The sequence below is a fragment of the Pan paniscus genome, chromosome 14 (genome assembly GCF_029289425.2).
Source record: "Pan paniscus chromosome 14, NHGRI_mPanPan1-v2.0_pri, whole genome shotgun sequence".
NCBI lineage: Eukaryota > Metazoa > Chordata > Mammalia > Primates > Hominidae > Pan > Pan paniscus.
The window spans coordinates 36,455,845-36,481,559 of NC_073263.2; the positions used below are offsets into that span (position 1 = coordinate 36,455,845).

The 25,715-nt window shown below is 39.3% G+C and overlaps 1 protein-coding gene and 1 pseudogene across 1 annotated transcript in view; both read right to left on the reverse strand.

Annotated features, from left to right (window-relative positions):
• Positions 1 to 1,336: 1,336 nt before the first annotated feature.
• Positions 1,337 to 3,240, reverse strand: LOC100977412 (eukaryotic initiation factor 4A-I-like; annotated as a pseudogene).
• Positions 3,241 to 13,702: 10,462 nt separating this feature from the next.
• Positions 13,703 to 25,715, reverse strand: part of ALG5 (ALG5 dolichyl-phosphate beta-glucosyltransferase) — a 50,860-nt gene continuing 38,847 nt past the window's right edge. The window contains exons 9-10 of the mRNA XM_003826894.7: positions 16,370 to 16,455; positions 13,703 to 13,912 (exon numbers count right to left, since the gene is read on the reverse strand). Of these exons, the coding sequence (XP_003826942.2) occupies positions 13,797 to 13,912; positions 16,370 to 16,455 (202 nt within the window). The 3' untranslated portion in view covers positions 13,703 to 13,796. The remainder of the gene's footprint in view (positions 13,913 to 16,369; positions 16,456 to 25,715) is intronic.

The window sequence follows — 25,715 nt, forward strand, 5'->3', positions numbered from 1 at the left end:
AGGAAAATACTCAGTTTTTCACCATTAAGTATAATGTTTTATGTAGGTTTTATGTGCTTACATTTTATCAAGTTGAGGAAGTTCCCCTCTATTTCTAGTTTTCTGAGGGTTTTATTGTGAATGGATGTTGAACTTTGTCAAATGGTTTTTGTGGGAATCAATTGATATAATCATATAATTTTCTTCCTCAGCCTGTTAATATAATGAATTATGTTGATTGTTTTTCAAATAATGAGCTAGCTTTGCAGATGTATAATAAATCACACTTGGTCGTGATGGGTAAATCTTTTAAAATATTCCCAAATTCTATTTGATAATATTTTATTAAGGATTTTCATGCCTGTATTCATGAGAGATACTGGTCTGTAGTTTTCTTTTCTTGTTCTCTTGTTCTGGTTTTTTCTATCTGTTCTATTTTCTGGAAGAGAGTATGTAGAACTGGTGTTAATTCTTTTTCTTTAAATGATTGGTAAAATTTTCCTGTAAAACTGTCTGAGAGAGAAGTATTGAAATCTCCAACTATAATTCATCTGTTTTTCCTTGCACTTGTGTCCGTTTTGCCTCATGCATTTTGCAGATCTGTTGTTTGGGACACGCACACTTGATTTCTATGTTTTCTTGGTGGATTGAATCTTTTTTACTACATAATATCCCACTCTGAGTCTAGTAATTTGCTTTGATATAAAGTCTTTTATCTGATATTATAATAGCCACTCCTGCTTTCCTTTGATTAAAGTTTGTATGATATCTTTTTCCATTTTATACTTTCAACCTGCTTATATTGTTATATTTGTAGTGAGTTTCTTGTAGACAGCATAGAGTTAGGTCATGTTTTTAAATACTCTCTGCTAATCTCTTTTACTTGAATTTAGATTAGTTATATTTAATGTAATATATTCTTGATATGCTTAAGGCTTAAATCTGTCATTACTTTTGCTTGTTTTATGTCTGGGTTTTGTTTGTCTTTTCTTTTTTTGAAATAGGGTCTTACTCTGTCACCCAAGCTGGAGTGCAGTGGTGCAATCATGGCTCACTGCACCTCAACTCCTGGGCTGAAGTCATCTTCTTGCCTCAGCCTCCCAAGTAGCTGCGGCTACAGGTGCATGCCACCAAGCCTGGCTATTTTATTTATTTATTTATTTTTATTGAGATGGGGTGTCACTATGTTGATCAGGCTAGTCTCAAACTCCTAGTCTCAAGCAATCCTCCAGCCACAGCCTTCTAAAGTGCTGGGATTACACACATGAGCCATCATGTCTGGCCTTCTGTTTTGTTTTATATTTCTGTTTTCTTTTTCTGCCATCCTGTGGTTAGATGAACAATTTTTAGAATTCAATTTTTGTTTATTCATAGTGTTTTTGAGTATATCTATTTATATAGCTTTTTCGTGATTTCTCTAGGTATTACATTATACATAACTCATCACATTTTACTGGTGTTATTTTACCAGTTGGAGAGAAGTATAGAAACATATCTGTTTTTGTCCCTTTACCTTCCCTCATTTATAACAATCTTATATACTTCCTCTGCATACGTTTAAAACTACATCAGTGTTACAATTTTTGCTTCCACAATCAATTTTAAAAACTCAAAAGGAGAAGGAAAGTTTATTTATTTATTTTAGTTTACCATATGCCTTCTTTCTCCCTGATGTTTCAAGGTTCCCTTTTTGGTTTTTTGGCAGTTTCTAAGACATTTTATTTAGAATTTTGCATTTGTTTCCTGAATCAATAAATACTATACAACACAATGTAAACATGGCTACCATTTTCTGTTCCCTGCTTCCCCCTACCTGGGCACAATCCCCTGGCAACCTTACTCAGGAGTTTTAGGGGTTCTCCCTCCAGATTTGGTCCAGAAAATGAGGTTGAGTGACATAGTCCCTCGAATCACTTTCAAAGGAGGTCAGCTGAGGTGAGGAGTGTGCTCTCTCTGGGATCTGGAGGTTACTAGATTGGGGAAATGGATTAGTGATTTTTGGGAGAAGGGCTGGTGCCTGGGGCAAGGGCCTACCCCAAAGAAAAGGGTGTCTAAAATGTTCATGTTTCCTTCTTTTGCCTCAAAAAGTGACATTTATTCGAAGAAAAAAAATGACAAGATGTCCATCCCTTGGCTCCCCTTCCCTCCCCACCCCTGCTGCTCCTCAGCCCCTCGAGACTGAACCCTGGCTGGGGCTAGGAAGCAGGACAACCCCTCAGGTGAGGTCAGCAACATTGAGGGGCATTTCCTCAATGGAGGTGTTGTAGAAGATCTCGATGTCTCAAAGAGTCCTCTTGTCTTCTGCCACCATGTTAATAGCCACACCTTTATGGCCAAACTGTCCACCTCGACCGATTCTGTGGATATAGTTTTCCCTGTTCATGGGAAGGTCGTAGTTGATGACTGAAGAAAACTGCTGCACATCAATGCCTCTGGGCAGCAGGTCAGTGGTAATCAAAACTCTGCTAGAGCCAGAACGATACTCCCTCATGACCACATCTCGTTCCTTTTGGTCCATATCTCCATGCATGGCAGAGACAGTAAAATCTTGGGCATGCATTTTCTGGGTTAGCCAGTCCTCCTTCCTTCAGGTGTTGATAAAGATGACTGCCTGGGTGATGGTCAGGGTTTCATTCAAGTCACACAGTTGTGTCCAGCTTCCACTCCTTTTGTTCCACGTTGATGTATAATTGGTGGATACCCTTCAGGGTTAACTCTTCCTTCTTGACAAGAATCCGAATGGGGTCCCTCATGAACTTCTTGGTCACCTCAAGTACATCAGAAGGAATTGTAGCTGACAGCAAAACTACCTGGGTGTTGCTATTGAGCATTTGGAATATGTCACAGATCTGGTCCTTGAATCTATGGCTTAACATTTCGTCAGCTTCGTCCAGTACAAACATCTTGATGTATTTAGGAGACAGATATCTCCAGTTAAGCATGTCAGACACACGGCCAGGGGTACCCATGATGATATGGGGAGCTTCCATCTGCAGTTTCTGTACCTTAGCACACATGTTGATGCACCTAATACAGGCATGACAGGAGACACCCATGTAGTCTCCCAGTGCTGTGATCACCTTCTGTATCTGCTAAGCCAATTCTCGAGTAGGTGCTAGGACCAAGGCCTGGGTGACCTTTAGATCTAATTCAATCTGCTGCAGAATCAATATGGCAAATGTGGCCATTTTCGCAGTCCCAGATTGGGCTTGAGCGATCACATCATAACCCTTGGTTAAGGTAGAATGGCTCACTACTGGATGGCAGAGGGCTTCCCAAAACCATGGGCATAGGTGCCACAGAGGAGGGACTCCGAGAAGCTCATGTCATCAAAGCTGTCAACAATCTCATTCCAGTTACTCTCGATGATGCCTTCAGGCTCCATCCCATCAGGGCCATTGTCTCTGGATCAGGAATCCTGACTCGCTCATGATCCTTAGAAACTAGCCAAGGTTCCCTTTTTTATTGTCTCCTTTCTATTTAGAGAATTTTGCTTAGCCATTCTTTCACGGTAGGTCTGTGGGTATTAAATTCTGTTAGCTTTCTTTCCTCTGAGAATGTTTTGATTTCCCTTTCATTCTTGAATTATTATTTTTTTTGCTAAGTATAGGATTCTCTGTTGATTCTCTGTTGATGTTGATGTTGACATGACCTTCTGATCACCATGATTTCTGATGATAAATTAATTCTCTGTCATTCTAATGGTTTTCTTCTGATAAATAAAGTGTCATTAGTTTTCAGCAGTTTAAGTGTGATGTGTTTTGGTGTGGATATCTTTGGGTTGATCCTATTAACAGCTGAATCTGTAGGTTTTCATCTATCGTCAAGTTTGGGAAGTTTTCAGTCAATATTTCTTCAAGTATTTTTTCAGCCCTTTCAGGGATTCTAATGACACAAATGCTAGATCTTTTTTATATATAGTCTCACAAGTTTTTGAGGTTCTGTATTTTTTGTTCAATTTTCTCTCTTTTGATCAGATTGTTCTATTTTCTAGTTTACTGATTGTTTCCTCTGTCCCCTTCATTCCACTATCAAGTTCATTCACTGAGCTTTTCATTTCAGTTATTCTATTTTTAAGTTCTAAAATTTCCACTTGGTTCTTCTTTATACTTCTATTTATTTGCTGAGGCTTTCTATTTTCTTCATTTGCTTTAAGAACGTTTGCAATTACATTGAAACTGTTTTGTCATGGCTGCTTTAAAAAAATCTTGGCCAGATAATTCTATTATCTCTATAATCTTATTATTGGCATCTATTGATTATCCTTTTTTATTCAAGTGAGTTTACTTGGTTCTTGGTTTGATAAGTGATTTCCTTTTAAATCTGGATTTCTAAATGTTTGGAGACTTTGGGTCTTATTTGAACCTTTTGTTTTAGCTGGCTTTTCCTGATACCACTCCATTGCCAGGTAGAGGTGTAAGTACAGATGCCCCACTAGGTCTCTCTACAGACACCAGAGAGGAGGACTACTACTGGTGTTGGGCAGGGGTGAGAGGTCTGGCTTACTACAAGGTCTTCACTGTCACTGTGATGGGGGCAGCCTCATCACCACTGGGCCACGAGAGAAACAAAACCTACTCTGACACATGACTAACTCTCTGCTTGGCCTCCTCTGACACCACCCCAATAAACACTTGTTACTGCCGGGTAGGGGTGAAGACCACACCTCCCTGATGGTCTCCACTGATATCATAGGAGTGGAGGACTCATTACAGGCTAGCAGGGATAAAAGTCCTGCACCCTACTTGTCTTCTCTGACATCACCCCAGTAGGGTGTTTGGTGACTAATTACAGCCTCATTAGAATTTGAGTTGTCTCCCCGCTCAGTCTTTGCTGGTATCAGTTGGGGAGTGGCCACCACTTTTCTGTAGTATTGGTTGGAGTAGAATAGTTCTTGTCTAAATGTTTTTTTGTCTTGTAAGCCTGCCCCTTTCTCAGTCTTTTGGCAAGAGAGGCATTTATTGGGTCTTTTTCTTTTTGTCCATGTCCATTGGCATTTCCAGGTTGCCAGCTTCAGCTTCAAGTCTGGGATATAAGAGACAAACAAACAAACAAAACAAACAAAAAACAAAAACAAACAAACAAAAAACAAGGAACTCACCTTTATGTCATTCCTTGGGCCTCAAGTTCCCTAGCCAGTTTGCCTTCTTCTTTTCACCTTTCAGAGTATAATTATGTTTGTTGTATATATAATGTCCACTGTTTTTAGTTGTACTTAGTAGGAGGAATAGGGGAAATTACATCTACTACTCTGTCTTCCCAAAAGTGGAATTCCTTACTTTACTTGCTTTTTTCCTCATCATATAATTATCATGATTCAACAGGCCCTTTCACTAAAATTCATAAGAAAACATTTCTATAGATCTCAAAAAATACAATGTAAAATATAAATGTGTAGGATTGCTATCCTGTTTCAGAAGATTGACAAAGATCAGGCTGGGCATGGTGGCTCATGCCTGTAATCCCAGCACTTTGGGAGGCCAAGATGGGCGGATCATCTGAGGTCAGGAGTTTGAGACCAGCCTGACCAACATGATGAAACCCCGTCTCTACTAAAAATACAAAAATTAGCCAGGCATGGTGGCACGTGCCTGTAGTTCCAGCTACTCGGGAGGCTGAGGCAGGAGAACCACTTGAACCCAGGAGATTGCAGTGAGCTGAGATCACACCACTGCACTCTAGCAGGGGAGACAGAGCAAGACTCTGTCTCAAAAAAAAAAAAAAAAAAAAAAAAAAGAGGCAAAAAACGAAAAAGAATGACAAAGATCAAAAGGAACTGACAGTATATAAACTATCTTCCCAGATGGAGGTGATTTTACTTACATTGTAATTGTGCATTGTGCATGCGGAGTCCCATAGAGATGCAACAATTTAGGGGAAATTTTCCTAATTTTAGACTGCAAAGATTCATCCTTCCTCAGAACATATCTGGCTTCTTGATCTCATATTATTTGCATTGCAATTTAAATGTTTAACATATTCCTTTCTTTCTAAGTAGATCCCTCGAGAATAGACATTTTTTTAAAGTAGAACTGCTAGGCATTCAATCATTGAGTGGATGATGGAAGGACTTACACTTCATAGTGTATATAGTGCGATGTTATGGACTTTTATTTTCCTTACAATTTTATTTCGAAATATTTAAATAAATTCACACCACTGGAGAGTTGGGACATGTTTTGCAATTACTATGGCTTTGGGGCCCTAGGTTTTACTATTTCTGCGATGATAGAAAAAGCTGCAGTGACATTCATTTACCCTGCACACAGGTACATGTTGTTACTGTAATATTAATGGGTCAGAGATATAGACCTTATGACTTTGTTTTCCCCAGCAGTATTTTTTGGTTTTTTTTTTTTTTTTTTTGAGATGGAGTTTCACTCTTTCACCCAAGTTGGAGTGAAGTGGCATGATCTTGGCTCACTGCAACCTTCATCCCCCGGGTTCAAGTGATTCTCCTGCGTCAGCATCCCGAGTAGCTGAGATTACAGGTGCCCGCCACCAGGCCCGGCTAATTTTTGTATTTTTAGTAGAGACAAGGTTTTGCCATGTTGACCAGGCTGGTCTCAAACTCTTGACCTCAAGTGATTTACCCGCCTCTGCCTCCCAAAATGCTGGGATTATAGGCGTGAGCCACCGCGCCTGGCCCCAGCAGTATTTTTGAGGTGCATTGTGATACTGCTCAGGTAAGGACCTCTTTTGTTCCCCTTTGTCCTTTCTCAGTACTATCAGAATTTAGACAGGATCAAATCTAGGTAAAGTATTATGTTTTGTGACCATCAAAATACTAACTGGAGTTTTACTTCAAAATCAGTGAATCAAAAAGATATCACTTCTTAGAGTCTCTTATTGGATTAATAAAATAAATTTATCAATTTGTGGATTTGGCACTTTTGAGACTGCACAAAAACAAACAAAAAACTGCACAAAAACACAAACAAAGCATTTTTGAGACTGCACAAAAACAAAAACAAAGCAGTCCTCTAGACTTCTTCTTCAGGGGATTTAATTGTCAATAAAAAGGATAACCTCGTTCATAGAATTATTTTTTCGATGAGTGAATTGAAATGGTAGCATTATCTAACCATTTCCTTTATTGAACAATCACAATTTAGGATGCTGTAGAGACAAACAAATAAAATAAAGGCAAAGTTTCTGCTCTTAAGGAAATTATAACTGATATGGTTTAGTTTTGTGTCCCCACCCAAATCTCATGTCAAATTGTAATCCCTAGTGTTGGAGGAGGGACCTGGTGGGAGATGATTGGATCTTAGTGGTAGATTTTCCCCTTGCTGTTCTCATGATAGTGAGTGAATTCTCAAGAGACATGGATGTTTAAAAGTGTATGGCGCCTCTCCGTTTGCTCTTTTCCTCCTTCTCCAGACATGATTGTAAGTTTCCTGAGGCCCTTCACCTTCTGCCATGATTGTAAGTTTCCTGAGGCCTCCTCAGTTATGCTTCCTGTACACCTGTGGAACTATGAGTCAATTAAACCTCTTTTTTTAAAAAAATAAATTACTCAGTCTCAGGTAGTTCTTTATAGCAATCTGAGAAAGGACTAATAAAATAACTGAATAAAGAAGGTGGAACATAGAACTGGAGAATCAACTATGAGTAGAAGTACAGTGCACCCCTGAACGATGCAGGGGTTTGGAGTGCTAACCCCTGTGTAGTTGATAATCCATTAACTTTGACTCCCTCAAAACTTAACTACTAATAGCCTGCTATTGACTGGAAACTTTACCGATAACATAGTGTATTAACACATATTTCGTAAATTATATGTATTATATATTGCGTTCTTACAATAAAGTATGCTAGAGAAAAGAAAATGTTATTAAGAAAACCATAAGTAAGAGAAAATATATTTAACATTCATTAAGTGGAAGTGAGTCATCATAAAGGCCTTCATTCTTGTCTTCACATTGAGTTGGCTGAGGAGTAAGAGGAGGGGTTGGTCTTGCTGTCTCCCAGGTGACAGAGGCAGAAGAGGTGGAGGAGGTGGAAGGGGAGGCAGGAGAGGCAGGCACCCTTGGTGTAACTTCATGGAAATATTAATATATCATAATTCTGGTCTGATTTTTTTTCATTTCTCTGAAAATGTTTCTCTACAGTACCAATCCTTCTTCTACCATTTGCTTTAGTTTCAGTGCCCATATTGTGGAAGGGTCCAAGTTGTAAAAGAAGTCACAAGCAGACTTCAATAATTGGAGTCCTGCTTCTTGTATGTCTTCTTCTGCATCATCTGGCACTGGTTCAGAAGCACTCATCTTCATCAAGTCATCTTCTGCTAACTCCACTGGTGTTGTCTCTATTACCTGTTGAATTTCTCCAACATCCATATCTCAAAACTGTTCACCTGCCATCTTTTTTTTTTTTTTTTTTTTGCCCTATCCACAATCTCTTTCATGATTTCTTTGATTGGCTCTGTCATAAATCCTGTGAAGTCATGCACAACATCTGGACACAGTTTTCTGCAGGAATTATTGTTTCATACTTGGTGACTTTCACAGCTTTTATTTTTCTATAACGATGGCTTGCATCTTCAATGGTATAATTCTTTCAGACTTTTTTTTTTTTGAGAGACAGGGTCTTGCTCTGTTCCCCAGGCTGGAGTGCAGTGGTGTGATGACAGCTCACCACAGCCCCAAACTCCTGGGCTCAGGCAGTCCTCCATCCTCAGCCTCCCGAGTAGTGAGGACTACTGGCTGCACCAACCACCATGCCCAGCTAATTTTTAATTTTTTTGTAGAGATGGGATCTTGTTATGTTGCCCAGGCTGGTATTGAACTCCTGACCTCAAGTGATCCTCCCACCTCGGCCTCCCAAAGTGCTGGGATTACAGACGTGAGCCACCAGACCCCAACCCCTTCCAGCCTTTCATGTCCTGTTGGGCTTTTGTTCTAGCATTGACAATCCTTTCTACAGAGAACTGTGTGTAATGAGCCTTCAAGGTCCTATGACTCCCTGATGTAAAGGCTGAATTAGAGACATTGTGTTTGGGGGCAAGTAGACAACTGCTAAGCCTTCCGTGTTGAACTCATGACGTTCTGGGTGATCAGGGGCATTGTCCAATGTCAAAAGAACCTTAAAAGGCAATTTCTCACTGGCAGGGTACTTTTTGACTTCAGGGACAGAACGTCAATGCAGGCAATCCAGAGAAAGGGTTATCATTGTCCAGGCCTTCTTGTACAACCAGAAGACTGGGAGCTGATGTTTATCATTTCCTTTCAGGATTTAGCAGCTTTACAGATAAGGGCAGTCCTGATCATAAACCCGATTGCATTTGTACAAAACAGCAGTTAGCCTGTTTCTTCCTGCCTTAAATCCTGGTGCTTGCTTCTCTTCCTAATAAATGTCCTTTGTGGCATTCCACCCCCCCACCCCCCAGATTAGGGCACTTTCGTCTGCATTAAAAACCCGTTTAGGCAGATATCCTTTCTCCTCAATGATTTTCTTAATGGTGTTTGGGAACTCGTGTGTTACCTCCTGGATCAGCAGAAGCTGCTTCTCCCTTATCTTGACTTTTTTTTTTAAAAGCCAAACCTCTAAAATGAACCATTCATTTCTGGCATTAAATTCCCCAGCTTTAGATCCTTCACCTTCCTTTAACTTGTCATATGATGACTTTGCCTTTTTGTGAATCATATTAGAGTCTATAGGTATGTCTTTCTTATAGCAATCCTGTACCCACTTAAAAGCTGCATTTTCAATATGAGAGAAAAGGTATTTTGCAAAAATTGCAAGATTTTTGTACCTGCAGATGTAGTAGTGGCAATGGATTCACAAATTTTCTTTTTTTTCCCCCCCAATAGTCCTTACACTATTTATGTATTTTTTTGAGACAGTCTCGCTCTGTCACCTAGGTTGGAGTGCAGTGGTGCAATCTCGGTTCGCTGCAACCTCCCTCTTCCGGGTTCAAGTGAGTCTCGTGCCTCAGTCTCCCAAGTAGCTGGGATTACAGGCACCCGCCACCACGCCTGGCGAATTCTTGTATTTTTAGTAGAGATGGGATTTCACAATGATGGCCAAGCTGGTCTTGAACTACCTCAGGTGATCCGCCTGCCTCGGCCTCCCAAAGTGCTGGGATTATAGGCATGAGCTACCATGCCTGGCTTGGATTCATTTATCTTGAAATGGTGAGCAACCTCAGCTGCAGCCCTCATCTATGGTACATATCAAGCAATTCAACTTTTTCTTGTAACGTCATGACTTTTCTCTGCTTCTTGGGAGTATTTCCAGCATCACTAATGGTACTTCATATCGGTCCCATGGTGTTATTCAAGGTTTACAGTATTGCACTAAACATGAAAAACACATGAGAACTCCAAGAGCTCAATTTCTACTGTTAAATGCAATTTACTGGAGAGATGAACTGCTCATATGGAGATGGTTAGTGTCACACAGCATTTAAGTGGATATTTACAACACCTGAGCTCATGCAATAGCAACAGGAGGTGGCTACGAAATTATTAATTTTATGCAGTTATGATTTAATACTGCATCTTTTTTTTTTGAGACGGAGTCTCACTCATGTCACCCACGCTGGAGTGCAGTGGCGTGATCTTGGCTCACTGCAACCTCCACCTCCCCAAGTGATTTTCCTGCCTCAGCCTCCCAAGTAGCTGGGATTACAGGCACCTGCCACCACGCCCAGCTAATTTTTGTATTTTTAGTAGAGATGGGGTTTCACCATGTTGGCCAGGCTGGTTTCGAACTCTGACCTCAGGTGATCCACCCACCTTGGCCTCTCAAAGTGATGGGATTACAGGTGTGAGCCACCGCGCACAGCCTAATACTGCATCTTTGTTTAAATTTCTCTCAACTGAATATGTATGGTCTACGTATGCATAAATTTTGATAAATCTCTGAATAGATTCACGTGTATTTTATATAGTAAATTATAGACTAATATCAAAGTCTTTGATAGTATGAAAGATATTAAGAAAAAGGTTATGTCATTAATGCATAAAATACATGTAGATATTAGTTTATCATTTACTACTATAATTTTACAGCAACCTCCTGTTGCTATTTCAAATTTTCACAGATCCCCAAAAACTTTTTCAATACACTTTTTGAAAACAATCCATGTATAAGTGGATCTGTGCAGTTCAAACCTGTGTTATTCAAGGGTCAACCATACATAACTATATGGAGATAGAGGATTACAGATGTCAAGAGACATTATTGTCCATATGTGACCCTCAAGTCAAATGTTTCATATATATCTTATTCTATAAGAACAAGTGAGAAGACTTGACATAGACATGGCCAAGTTGTCTGAGGATCCTCAGGTTATACTGTTTTAATCATGCTCCATGTTCCTTTGTTTCCTATTTTTTATTTCAGTAGAAGCATGAATAATGGCTACTTGTGTAACCCTGGGCAAATTATTTGGCTACTTCGTTCTGTGAAATGCGGGTAATTATACCTGCATGATAGAGTTGTTTGATCAAACCACATAACGCATGCAAAATGTTCATTACTCTTCCTTGTACATACTATGCAAGGATAGTAGCTGGTGGCCGGGTGCAGTGGCTCACACCTGTAATCCCAACACTTTGGGAGGCCGAAGCGGGGGGATCATCTGAGGTCAGGAGTTCGAGACCAGCCTGGCCAACATGGTGAAACCCCATCTCTACTAAAAATACAAAAAATTTGCCAGGCATGGTGGCAGGCACCTGTAATCCCAGCTACTCGGGAGGCTGAAGCAGGAGAATCGCTTGAACCCGGGAGGCAGCGGTTGCAGTGAGCTGAGATAGTGCCATTGCACTCCAGCCTGGGGGACAAGAGCAAGACTTCATCTCAAAAAAAAAAAAAAACAAAAAAACAAAAAACATAGTAGCTGTTATTTTGCTATTTCACTCTGCTATTGCTGCATGTAGTTTTTGTTAGCAGATTCTGTAAGTTAACAGGTTAAACTACCTTTTCTCTCTGATTGCCTCAGATTCTGTCCCATATTCTTCTTAGGTAAATCTGTGCTTAGAAAGGTAAGCTGGCATCAATGATATCAGACTTTTCCCTACAGTGTTCACAGACAAAGTACATAAAAAGTATCGTGACTTTCCTTCAATATTCCTATTATGCTTCAAATATGCATTTCTATCTCGTTTATAAAGAGCAATAACAAATTATTTCATTGCCTTTTTATAATTTCATTAAGGATCTTATTTTTGGCTCAAGGCTTATTCTTAAAAATTCTTATGAGCATGGTCTTTTCTTCTCTTTGCTTTCTATTATTCTTGATTTATCCATTTAAGTGACTTTAATGCTCACAAAATCTGGTAGTAAATAAAGTTTATTCATCTCATCATTATTAAGTGTTTACTATATGCTAAGCCCTGTGCTGGAGATACTAATTGTAGTAAGACATGCCTTCTGTTTTTTTTTTTTTGAGACAGAGTTTCACTCTTATTGCCTAGGCCGGAGTGCAATGGCGCAATCTCGGCTCACCGCAACCTCTGCCTCGCGAGTTCAGGCGATTCTCCTGCCTCAGCCTCCCAAGTAGATGGGATTACAGGCATGCACCACCACCCCAGCTAATTTTGTATTTTTAGTAGAGACGGGGTTTCTCCATGTTGGGCAGGCTGGTCTTGAACTCCCGATCTCAGGTGATCTGCCTGCCTCGGCCTCCCAAAGTGCTGGGATTACAGGCGTGAGCCACCGTACCCGGCAAGCCTTCTATTTTCAAGAAGCTTATTGTCTACTGCAGATGTGATATTATCGCTGTTGTTCAAACTACTGGAGTTATTTTTAGCTTACTTTTCTACTCAAAAATGTTTTATTCAATGTACTGCCAAAACTTTCTACTTATATGATCCCCAGTTTTCATACCTTCAGAAACTGAAGACTATAGCAGTCATTAACGAGTGTGGGCTTGGGATCCAGACTATGCAGGTTACAATCATGACTCCACTCTTTCCTAAATATGTGACCTTGGGCAGGTCACCCTTTTGTGCTTCAGTTTCCTCTTCTGTTGTGAGTCATTATATATCAAGTGCTTAGAACAGTGGGTGGCATACAGTAAACACTTAATAAATGTCAAACTATTACTAGTTTGTTTCTCTAAGATGGCAGAAACAATCTAATTCTGATTTTGGGGGTTCATTATTTTGTAATTGCTATTAGTTCTTGCAGTATCTCAAAGAGGCTTCTGATGTTACTATGTAAATATATTAATATTATAAAATTGATTGACAGGAACTCCCTCCATCATCCAGGCTAGAGTACAGTGGCACGATCATAGCTCACTGTAACCTTGAACTTCTGGGCTCAAGTGATCCTCCCACCTTGGCCTCCAGTGCTAGAGATGAGTAAGACTATAAGGAAATGAACACCTTTGTGACTAAGTCTGTATTCTTGCCTTTAACATATAATTTCCTAAAGTTTCATAGGCTGAAATAGGTTTCTTTGATTTGGATAAATTTATGTACATTTAAACTTATACCCTAGCTTTATTTTTAAATCTCTGAAAACTGTTACATGATTGTAGTTTATAGTTAAGTTCATGAGAGTTATGCAGGCACTTTAGGGTAAGAATAGCTTCTGTCTACAAAAATTATGTTTCTCAGAATTATAATGATAATGAAGCTAAACAAACAAAAGAAAATCTGACTTTTTAAATAAACATCTTTTAAAAATCATTTATATCCAAAGAGATTTATAATTTTTTACTTATGGAAGTTATTTCTTTAAAATTATCAAAAGGCAGACAATGACAAGAAGTTTATTTCAGCTTTACTTAAAATTTTAGTTTCAAATGAAATGAAATGTGACACTGAAGCATAAGAACACAACTGAAGACTGCAAACAACCTAATTCATTTTCCGAGTTTGCTCAAGCCTCCAGGCACCAGTCAAATACCGAAGTCGTATAAAAAGTAGGTCTTTACCCATTTGTAGCCAGCTCCAGAATGGAACTAATTTAGAACCTGTGATTTAAAAATAATTAAAAACAAATTAGCTTAAATAAACTCAGCAGAAAATGTATCAGTTTAAAGTCAGTCTACATGATCGTTGTGAGCCTTTAGCACCTTAATTTTTTAAATCATAGACCAAAAAGTTAAACAATTTCAAAGCTGAAGTGAGTGGAGTGGTTTTCTCTAAAAACAAAAACAGAACATGTTGAAGTGAAACGAAACTTGAGAGGATCTAAATAGTGAAAATTTCATACGGCCCTACTATAGAAAGGAAGGACTACATATGGTGAGGGCTCTAGAAGTCTAATAAAAAAACTACTCACTGAGTGCTCATTACTGAAAATAATTACATATGAAACAACTAAAGATACAGCACAACAGATAAATATGATTATTTCTACATAAATCCAATCTTAATGATAAAAAATAAAGCCTATGATCAGACTTAAGATAATTTTGTCCAGACCTCTTTGTCTCGGGCTACACAAGAACACCAGCCTAATTAAATATCTGATCCACATATCACAGCAGATTCTTTTTTTGTTTTTTTTAAACAAGATCTTGCTCTGTCACCCAGGCTGTAGTGCAGTGACACGATTATGGCTCACTGTAACCTTGACCTCCCGGGCTCAAACGATCCAGTCCTCCTACCTCAGCCTCCCCAGTAGCTGGGAGTACAGAGGCACGCACCACACCTGCCTAATTTTATAATTTTTTTTATAGAGATGAGGTCTCACTATGTTGCCCAGGCTGGTCTCAAACTCCTAGGCTCAAGTGATCCTCCCAACTTAGGCTCCCAAAGTGCTGGGATTACAGGCATGAGTGACTGCACCCAGCCACAGCAGATTCTTATAACCATTACTTATAGTATATACCTGCAGATAAAGAAGTATCAGGAGGAAGGTTTAACATTTCATTATCATTTTAATTATACTTTATATTTAAAGAAGACCTTTTTCACTGCTCTGAATTTATATGACAGCTTTCTTCTGAAAACATTACCACCAAAGCACTGTAGAGACATTATCGTTTATCAGGGCCAAAAATTATCTTCATCCCACAAATGAGGAAGTTGAGGTACCTACAATTCATATTATAATACAACTATCTCTGTAATGCAAATAAGCAAATGACTAAACATAAAATGGACTTTTACTTTTCCCCACCTCATCTTCCCATAGAGTCTAGGTTGGCCAAAGATCAACACAAATCAACAAAGTTGATCATGATACCCCTGAGTGATCCTTTGACCTGCTTCCCAATCCCCTTTGATTCTAGGCAGCTACTGTGGAGATGAGCTAAGATTTTGTAAACTCAGTTTGATTCAGCAAGACGTAAAGAGGTTTGAATTCATCCTAGACTATACAGTTTGTATAATCTCGAGACTGGTTCTTAACCTTTTTCTGTCCCTAAACATCTGAGGTTACAAAGCAATAATGGTTTACTGCAACAAGGACTCTCACCAGAAGAGCTGGACTTTGAAAAAGTCTCCAGTTGATTATGTTAACTGCTCCCACACTGTGAATTAATTTAGGTTCATTCTAAGGTAAGGAGAAAACTAGAATATGTTTAAAATTCTATACAGCCAGAGCTGTCTAAGCCTTTTTAAATAGGAATTATTAAGATTTATGATAGATTTCAAGTTATTATAGAGTTGGGATCTTTATATTTTTGGATATATGTACAGATATAGTTTTTAAATGGCTCTGGATTGACTGTGGACATTTGGAGTAAAAACACTTTTAGTTATTTATTTTTTCAGATGGAGTTTCACTCGTTGCTCAGGCGGGAGTGCACTGGTGCAATCTTGGCTCACCGCAACCTTTGCCTCCCGGGTTCAAGCAATTCTTCTGCCTCAGACTCCTGAGTAGCTGGGATTACAGGTGCCTGCCACCATGCCCGGCCATCTTTTTGTATTTTTTAGTAAAGACGGGGTTTCACCCTGTTGGCCAGACTGGTCTCGAACTCCTGACCTTAGGTGATCCACCCCCTTGGTCTCCGAAAGTGCTGGGATTACAGGCATGAGGCATGGTGCTCGGCCATAAAAAAATTTTTTATTTCTTATTTAGCTTTGCATAGTGGTTTGCAGGTACCTAATTAATATCCACCTAGTGATAAAAAAAATATAGGAAATGGTGATGCAAAAAATAAATTTATCTATCTCAAAAGACTATCAACCTTCTAACTTCAGATCACCATGACTTTGTCTATTGTAGGAAGTTTTATTGAAGTTTCTTCGACAAGGTAGTAGGCCTACTGAAGGCCCCATGAACAGACAAAAAATATAAAAGGCAGCAAGCCAGATGGAAGGTATTAGTAGGTACTATTCTCCTTGGAACTGGATCTTTGAGTCAAGACAGCTGAGAAGGGCTTGATGAGGGGAGCAAGGAGAACATTAAAGCCAGCTGACTTTACTAAACAACTGTATTATCTGACTCAAGACAATCATACAATAAACAATATACTCACCTTCAATTTCTGTCCAGTTGACAGCAATTTCTGCTATTGGAATTTTAAAGAACTGTGCTATGTACAGTAGTTCTACATCAAATGCCCTAAAATAGAAAATATATTGATATTTATTTTTAAAGACAAATAGAACACAACTACATCTCTACCTTGGCATGTTTTAAAGAAGCTTACATGGCAGATATAAAGCTTATACCATATATCTGAAGATCAGATTCATAGAAATCAAATAATTCAAAGCTGAGTAGTTCAGAAGTTTCAAGTCAAATAATAATTTAGAATATCATTGCATAATATTGTATCTCTATTACAACTCAGAAACTCACAGAGGTAAAACTAGCCTCATGGGTTCCAAGAAAAAATTTAATCCTGGAAAATTTCAAGATTGATGGTTTTCAATCCTAACCTTAACTGGACTAGCTCAAGGTAAAGAACTGACATTTTCAACTAATTCAGAGAGCTGATAAAACAAAACTCTGAGATGCTCTAGTTGAGACTGTTTTACATTACTTTAGAGTTGGTTGCCTATTTTCTTCTACCATCAGAGGATCCAGATTACTTTTCTAATAGTGTCCCCAGGGCCTTCCTTGTCTTTTCTGTTCCCCTTCCCTGTGGTGTCCTGCACAATATAATACTGGCAACTATTGAAAGTAAAAAGCTACTTTGGACTAGTCTGAAATACTCTTTGGGTATAATTAATACATACATAGGAATCTGATATATTGTCTTACTTGTCCTAATATATACTGTTAAAACCATTTCCAGTCGAAATCTCCAGTGTATCCTTCCTTCCACTTACGAAAGGTCTTTCTTAAAGCCTCTTTTCAGTCAGTGCCTTGGCTTAGGTCAAACCTGCTTTCCTTAAAGGTTCTGAATCCTGGCTCATAAATTTTCCTGGATTCTGCTTACAAAATTTCTCTGAACTAGTTGCTTCTCTCACTGGTATTAAAGCTCAGGAAGAAAAGCACCACTACCTGTTAAATCTTCTTCATCGTCATTGAAACTGTCTAAAGTCCTTGACTGTTTTGCCTTCATCCATGAGTCAGTCCCCACTTTCTAGACTGCACAGAGCACAGTTCAAACTTCTAGGGCCTGGTTGTAAAATATTATTAATACAGACAAGAAAATGCCTAAAGTCCACTTATATTTGATTTCTCCAATCCCAGACAACTTGAATTTGGGAGATTTTTTGGTTTTTTGCCACAATACCATAATCATCCATTAGGTAAATAGTTTAAATTCCAAGTATTATGATAAAACCACTTATAAAAGTGGGTTGTATATTAAAACTTTCGTCCCCTAGAATTGTGATACTTATGAAAAAAGAAATAATTTCAATATTAAGCCTGGTGCTTAACCCTTAACTTTCCTTTTAACACAAAAACAAAATATTAGCTAGTGGGCTGAGTTAGTTCCAATGATACTTGATAACCTGAACAAGATTATTATATATTATTTCTAAGGATATCAGTATATAGCTAGTGACTTATCAAATACACAAAACAATTGAGTAAAAAAGAGTGGGGTGGTTAAATGAAATCACTTTATATTAAAAAAAAAAATCCTAGACCAAAAGAGTTTTTCGGTTTTGTTTTAAACAGGGTCTTACTCTGTCACCCAGGCTGGAATGCAGTGGCGCAATCAGGGCTCACTGCAGCCTCGACCTCCCTGGACTCAGGTGATCCTCCCACCTTTGCCTCCTGAACATCTGGGAGCATAGGCCCAGATATTCCTTACTAGTCCTATAATTTTATCTTCTTCTTTTCTAGTTTTGTTCTTTTGAGATTTCCTCAATTTTATTATCTAGCCCTCTTTTTGAATTTTCATCTCTGTGCCACCATGCCTGGTTAATTTTTGTATTTTTTGCAGAGAAGAGGTTTCATTATGTATCCCAGGTCTTGAACTCCTGGGCTCAAATGATCCGCCTGGCTTGACCTCCCAAAGTCCTGAGATTACAGGCTTGAGCCACTGTGTCTGACCCAAAATTAAATTATGTCTTTCTCCTCTTAAACATTTTAGAAGACATGAAGATATTTATTACATACAAAAAAATGCAGCTCATATCATCATATTATAAGTGCCCAGTCTGTTACCTAAGCAAACATTTTAACTAAAATACCAAGTACTTCTACACAGAGCCTTATGTTATTAGGGGGAAACAGTATAAGGGTTATTCTCCAACTAAGATGCCTTCATTTGTTTATGCAAATATGGGTTGGGCTGAGCCACTGTGTTTTCTTTTCTTACTCAGTTCCTGGTACAGCTGTTATCTCACTAACAGATTCCTAAAGGACAAAAAATATGCTGAGACCCTGTTAAACCCACCAGATGGACATGAACCCCACTGCTGCCTCCTGCAGCCCTATCAAAATTAACACAACAATATGGAATAAACATATAAGAACAAAGATGGGAGGAAATGATAATAAAAATAAAAAAAACCTTGGAAGTTGTAGGGAACATGGACAGGACAGTGGGAGAAGGGTGCCACAGAGCACCCCAGAGGCTCAGGCATTGAAGGCCTCAAATGATGTCTTCAGGTGAAGACACAGGTGGGGCTACAAGTAGGACTCACTGAACATCTAAGATTTTCCTTCCCTTCATGCCTTTTCTCTGTTGGTTCTGTGAATGCTAACAGCCAGGCTCACAGCTCCTAGGCAGGAGATTGAAGGACTCTACTTTCACGAAAATGACCTGTCCAAAAGACAATGCCAGTTGGGACTTTCTCACACGTAGCTCTGCTGGTTTAACCTGTAGCGAAATTTACCAATCAGAGGCTCTGCGCATGGACACAGCTTCTACTGAGTGTTTTAGTGCCATACTATAGACATGTGAAGAATGAGTGTTAAAAAGAAACATAAAATCAGAGGCAACAGAAACAATGCAGGTAAAGAAAATGACAAAGTTTTAAATAAGATATTCAGAGGTAGTGGAAGACACTGTAGTCATGCAACAAGAATAGGTTTTTAAAAAAGTTAATACTGAAAAACAAAAAAAAAGAGTTCTAGGAAATTACAATTTTGATAGCAGAGATAAAAATTCAAAAAGAAGATTGGATAATAAAATTGAGGAAATCTCAAAAGATCAAAACTAGAAAAGAAGAGAGAAGATAAAATTACAGGACTAGTAAGGAGGTTCCACATCTGTAAGAGAGCAGAGAAAATGAAGAGAGATGGTGAAAAAAAAAAAAAGATTAAGAAACATTTCTCAGAACTAAAGGACATGACTTTTCAATAGATGGTGTTGGGAAAACTGGATATCCCTATGCAGAAGGACGAAACTGGACCCTTATATCAAAAAACTAAAACAAAAACAAACCTCAACATGGATTAAAGACTTACACACTTATACATAAGACCTGAAACTGTAAAACTACTAGAAGAAAACATATGGAAAAAACTAAATGACACTGGTCTGGGCCATGTGTTTTTTATTAGATTGGATCCCAAAAGCATAGGCAATAAAAGCAAAAACAGACAAATGGGATTACATCAAACTAAAAAGCTTCTGCACAACAAAAGAAATACTAACAGACTGTACAGACAACCTATGGATTGGGAGAAAATATCTGTAGGCCATATATCTGATAAGGGGCTAACATCACAAATATACAAGGAACTCAACTCCATAGAAAGAAAACAATTAATTTGATTAAAAAATGGGCAAGGGACCTGAATAGACATTTCTCAAAAGATGACATACAGATGGCCAAGAGATATAAGAAAAAATGCTCAGCATCACTAATCATTAAGGAAATGCAAATTAAAGCCCCTGTCAGAATGGCCATTATAAAAAAGATGACACAACAAGCACTGGTGAGGAGGTGGAGAAGTGGGAACCCTTGTACACTGTTGGTGAGAATGTAAATTAGTATAGTGATTATGGGAAAGTGTATGGAGGTCCCTCAAAAAACTAAAAACAGAATTACCATATGGTCCAGAAATCTCACTTTTGAGTATTTATCCAAAAGATTTGAAATCAGTATGTTGAGGAGATAACTGCACTCTCATGTTCACTGCAGCGCTGTTCACAACAGCCAAGTTATCGAATCAACCTAAGGGTCTGTCAACAGAAAAACTGGGAAGGAAAATGTGGTATATGTACACAATGAAATATTATTCAGCCTTGGGCAACCTCCTTTGGGTCCCCTCCCCTTGTATGGGAGCTCTGTTTTCACTCTATTACATCTTGCAACTGCACACTCCTCTGGTCCGTGTTTGTTACGGCTCGAGCTGAGCTTTAAGAGGTGGCAGTCTTACACTGCTGGGATCATCAGAAAGGAAAGAAAAGAGAAATAGAAGGGAACCGCCCAGCAGATACTGAAGCCAAAAAAGCCAAAAGAGCTGCAAGGCGGGACCCTCCATTAGAAATGCTTATAGAAGGACCCCTAGTATGGGGTAATCTCCTCCAGGAAACGAAGCCCCAGTACTAAGCAGAAGAAATAGAATGAGGCACCTCATGAGGACATAGTTTCCTCCCCTCAGGATGGCTAGCCACCGAAGAAGGAAAAATACTTTTGCCTGCAGCTAACCAATGGAAATTACTTAAAACCCTTCACCAGACCTTTCACTTAGGCATTGATAGCACCCATCAGATGGCCAAATCGTTATTTACTGGACCAGGCCTTTTCAAAACTATCAAGCAGATAGTCAGGGCCTGTGAAGTGTGCCAAAGAAATAATCCCCTGCCTTATCGCCAAGCTCCTTCAGGAGAACAAAGAACAGGCCATTACCAGGAGAACACTGGCAACTAGATTTTATCCACATGCCCAAATCTCAGGGATTTCAGTATCTACTAGTCTGGGTAGATACTCTCACTGGTTGGGCGGAGGCCTTCCCTTGTAGGACAGAAAAGCCCCAAGAGGCAATAAAGGCACTAATTCATGAAATAATTCCCAGATTCGGACTTCCCTGAGGCTTACAGAGTGACAATGGCCCCGCTTTCAAGGCTGCAGTAACCCAGGAAGTATCCCAGGCGTTAGGCATACAATATCACTTACACTGCGCCTGGAGGCCACAATCCTCAGGAAAAGTCGAGAAAATGAACGAAACACTCAAATGACATCTAAAAAAGCTAACCCAAGAAACCCATCTTGCATGGCCTGCTCTGTTGCCTACAGCCTTACTAAGAATCCGAAACTCTCCCCAAAAAGCGGGACTTAGCCCATATGAAATGCTGTATGGACAGCCACTCCTAACCAATGACCTTGTGCTTGACCAAGAGACGGCCAAGTTAGTTGCAGACATCACCTCCTTAGCCAAATATCAACAAGTTCTTAAAACATTACAGGAAGCCTGTCCCCGAGAAGAGGGAAAGGAACTATTCCACCCTGGAGACATGGTATCAGTCAAGTCCCTTCCCTCTAATTCCGCATCCCTAGATACATCCTGGGAAGGACTCTATCCAGTCCTTTTATCTACCCCAACCGCGTTTAAAGTGGCTGGTGTGGAGTCTTGGATACATCACACTTGAGTCGAACCCTGGATACTGCCAAAGGAAACCGAAAATCCAGGAGACAACGCTAGCTATTCCTGTGAACCTCTAGAGGATCTGTGCCTGCTCTTTAAGCGACAACCGTGAGGAAAGTAACTAGAATCGCAGATCCCCAATCCCCATGGCCTTCCCTTGTCATATTTTTCTCTTTACTGTTCTCTTACCCCCTTTCACTCTCACTGCACCCCCTCCATGCCGCTGTACCACCAGTAGCTCTCCTTACCAAGAGCTTCTATGGAGAATGTGGCTTCCTGGAAATACTGATGCCCCAATGTATAGGAGTTTTTCTAAAGGAAACCCCACTTTCACTGCCCACACCCATATGCCCCTGCACTTCAGGCCATACATTTCAATCCCTGTATCTTTAACCTCCTTGTTAAGTTTGTCTCTTCCAGAATCGAAGCTGTAAAACTACAAGTGGTTCTTCAAATGGAGCCCCAGATGCAGTGCATGACTAAGATCTACCATGGACCCCTGGACGGGCCTGCTAGCCCATGCACCGATGTTGATGGCATCGAAGGCACCCCTCCAGAGGAAATCTCAACTGCATGACCCCTACTACGCCCCAATTCAGCAGGAAGCAGTTAGAGTGGTGGTCTCCCCAGCAGCACTTGGGTTTTCCTGTTGAGAGTGGGAACTGAGAGACAGGACTAGCTGGATTTCCTAGGCCGACTAAGAATTCCTTAGCCTAGCTGGGAAAGGTGACCGCACCTACCTTTAAACATGGGGCTTGTAACTCAGCTCACACCCAACCAATCAGGTTGTAAAGAGGGCTCACTGAAATACAAATTAGGCTAAAGCAGGAGGTAAAGAAATAGTCAAATCATATATCGCCTGAGAGCACAGGGGGAGGGACAATGATCGGGATTATAAACCCAGGCATTCGAGCAGGAAGTGGCAACCCCCTTTGGGTCCCCTCCCATTGTATGGGAGCTCTGTTTTCACTCTATTAAATCTTGCAACTGCAAAAAAAATAAAATTAAAAAAAAAAAGAAATATTATTCAGCCTTAAAAAAGAAATTCTGTCATTTGTGACATGGATGGAATTGGAGAATATTATGCCAAGTTATGCCAAGTGAAATAAGCATCAGACCCAGAAAGACAAATGTTGCATATCCTCTCACTTTTATGTGGAATCTAAAACCATCAAACACACAGAGGCAGAGAGTAGAATGGTGGTTTCCTGAGGCTGGGTGGGGAGATGGTGAGATGATGGTCAAAGGGTACAAAGCCTCAGACAGGGGGAATAAGGTTTTTTTTTGGAGATCTATTATACAATGTAGTGATTATAGTTAATAATAATGTGTTGTACATTTCAAAATTGCTAAGATAGTAAATTTCAAATGTTCCCACCACAAAAAAAGGATGTACATTAATTAGCTTGATTTAATTATGCCACGTTGTATTCATAAATCATAATATCACTTTGTATCCTAAACATATGCAACTATAATTTGTCAATTTACAAAAAATTAGAAGGACCTACTGAATACTCAACAAAATGCATGAAAAAGAACTACATTAAGGCCTAGAATTATAACATTTCAAAACACTGTGGAGAAAAAGCTTCCAAAAGGGGGTGGAAACAACATGCGAAGAGTCAAGATTCAGAATTGGACTCCTTCACAGAAGTATGGAGTGCCAAAGACAATACAGGAATGTTTCCAGAATTCTGAGGAAAAATTTCCATTTTGAATGACTATAATCCTTTCTCTACCTAACTATAAAACAAATGTGAGGGTAGAATCAATTTTTTTTTCACATGCAAGGAATCAAAAAGTTTCTTTCTCATATTTTTAGAAAGTTAATAAAGGAATGTGCTTTACTAACATAGGGGTATAAATAAGGAAATGGAGATAGAGGATGGAGCAAGCTGTATCACAGGCCACAGAGCAAGCAGAAAGACATGAGCTGACTGAGATGTCTCCAGCGAAAATGAAGAAATGCAGAATCTGTGTTTAAACACAGTGAGGGATAATTATACTCTTGAGAGCCTGAACATGAGTAAGTAACAGATCCATAGTAAAGTCAAGCAAACAAAAACCCCAAACATTTATTACCTTCAGGAAAACAAAAAGTAGTACAAGAAAGGTAATATAATCATGCTGCACTCAAATGTGAATTATCTTCACACAGCTATGACTATCAATACTGACAAAAAATAATTATTTTAAAACTGTATTTGGAGTTTACGTGTGGAGGGTATACAGAACTTTAAGAGAACTTTAGTTCTTAGCATCAATTTCCTATTTTGGAAATTAATATCTAAAACTGAACAACTGAGAAATAGCTATGCAGACCCATTATTTTGAACACAAATGCAAATACCACAAAGAAATAGCAAAAAACAGTTGAAAGTGGCCTCAGCTATGGAGTGGAAATTGGGGCAAGGAATTACTATTCTAAGCCTATCAAACTAACTATTTAATATATAAAATTATAACACTGATTAAAAATAAAAAGTATTCATTGAAGCAAAGTTCATTTCAAAGAAAAAACATATATATATTATTATTGAGACAGGGTCTCGTTCTATCACCCAGGCTGGAGTGCAGTGGTGCAATCAAGTGCTCACTGCAGCCTTGACCTCAGGGCTCAAGCTATCCTCCTGCCTCAGCCTCCTGGGTAGCTGGGACTATGGGCATGTGCCACCACGCCTAGCTAATAATTTGCTTTTTTTTTTTTTTAGATGGAGTCTTGCCTGCAATCTCCACCTCCCGGGTTCGAGCGATTCTTCTGCCTCAGTGCCCCGAGTAGCTAGGATTACAGGTGCCCACCACCATGCCCAGTTAATTTTTGTATTTTTTTTGTAGTGATAGGGTACTGCCATGTTGCCCAGGCTTGTCTTGAACTCCTGGGCCCAAATGATCTGCCCAACTCAGCCTCCCAAAGAGCTAGGATTATAGGTGTGAATCACTACACCTGGCCCAAGTATTTTAACTTCCATAAATGGAAAGAATTTAGGTGAAGTACAGCTCTGAAGATGAAGCTATATACATAGTTGGTTCTCCATATCCATGGGTTCCACATTCGCAAATTCAACCAATCATGGACTGAAAATATTAAAAAATAAACAGTAGAAAACCACAATAAAAAATAATACAAATAAAATATACAAGCAGAGTGCAGTGGCTCATGCCTGTAATCTCAGCACTTTGGGAGGCTGAGGTGGGAGGATCACGTGAGCTCAGGATTTTGGGACCAGCCTGGCAATATGGCAAACTCTGTCTCTACAAAAAAATACACAAATTAGCTGGGCGTGATGGCATGTACCTGTAGTCCCAGCTACTCAGCAGGCTGAGGTGGGAGGATCGCCTAAGGCCAGAAGGCAGAGGCTGCAGTGAGCCATGTTCACTCCAGCCTGAGTGACATGAGACCCTGTCTCCAAAACACTAACAACAAAAAACAAACACACACTATTTACATAGCACTTACCTTGTATGAGGTATAAGTAACCTAGAGATGATTTAAAGTATATGAGAGTATGTGCATAGGTTATATGCAAAGACTACACCATTTTATAGCAAAGACTTGAGCATCTGTACAGATTTTGGTATCTGTGGGTGATGTTCCTAGAATTCATTTACTGTGGATACCAAGGGACAACTGTATATATATGTATCTGAATTTGAAGGCCAAATTTACATTACTTAAAACTTTTTAATCTATTTTTGTTTTTAACATACCCATTTAATTTATATTAATATTTGAATATATATACTTAACATACCTATACTCAACTCTGCAGTTCTGAATCCAAAGAGATACTGAGAGTCTTTTTTTGAGACAGAGTCTCACTCTGTCGCCCAGACTGGAGTGCAGTGGCGTGATCTCAGCTCACTGCAACCTCTGC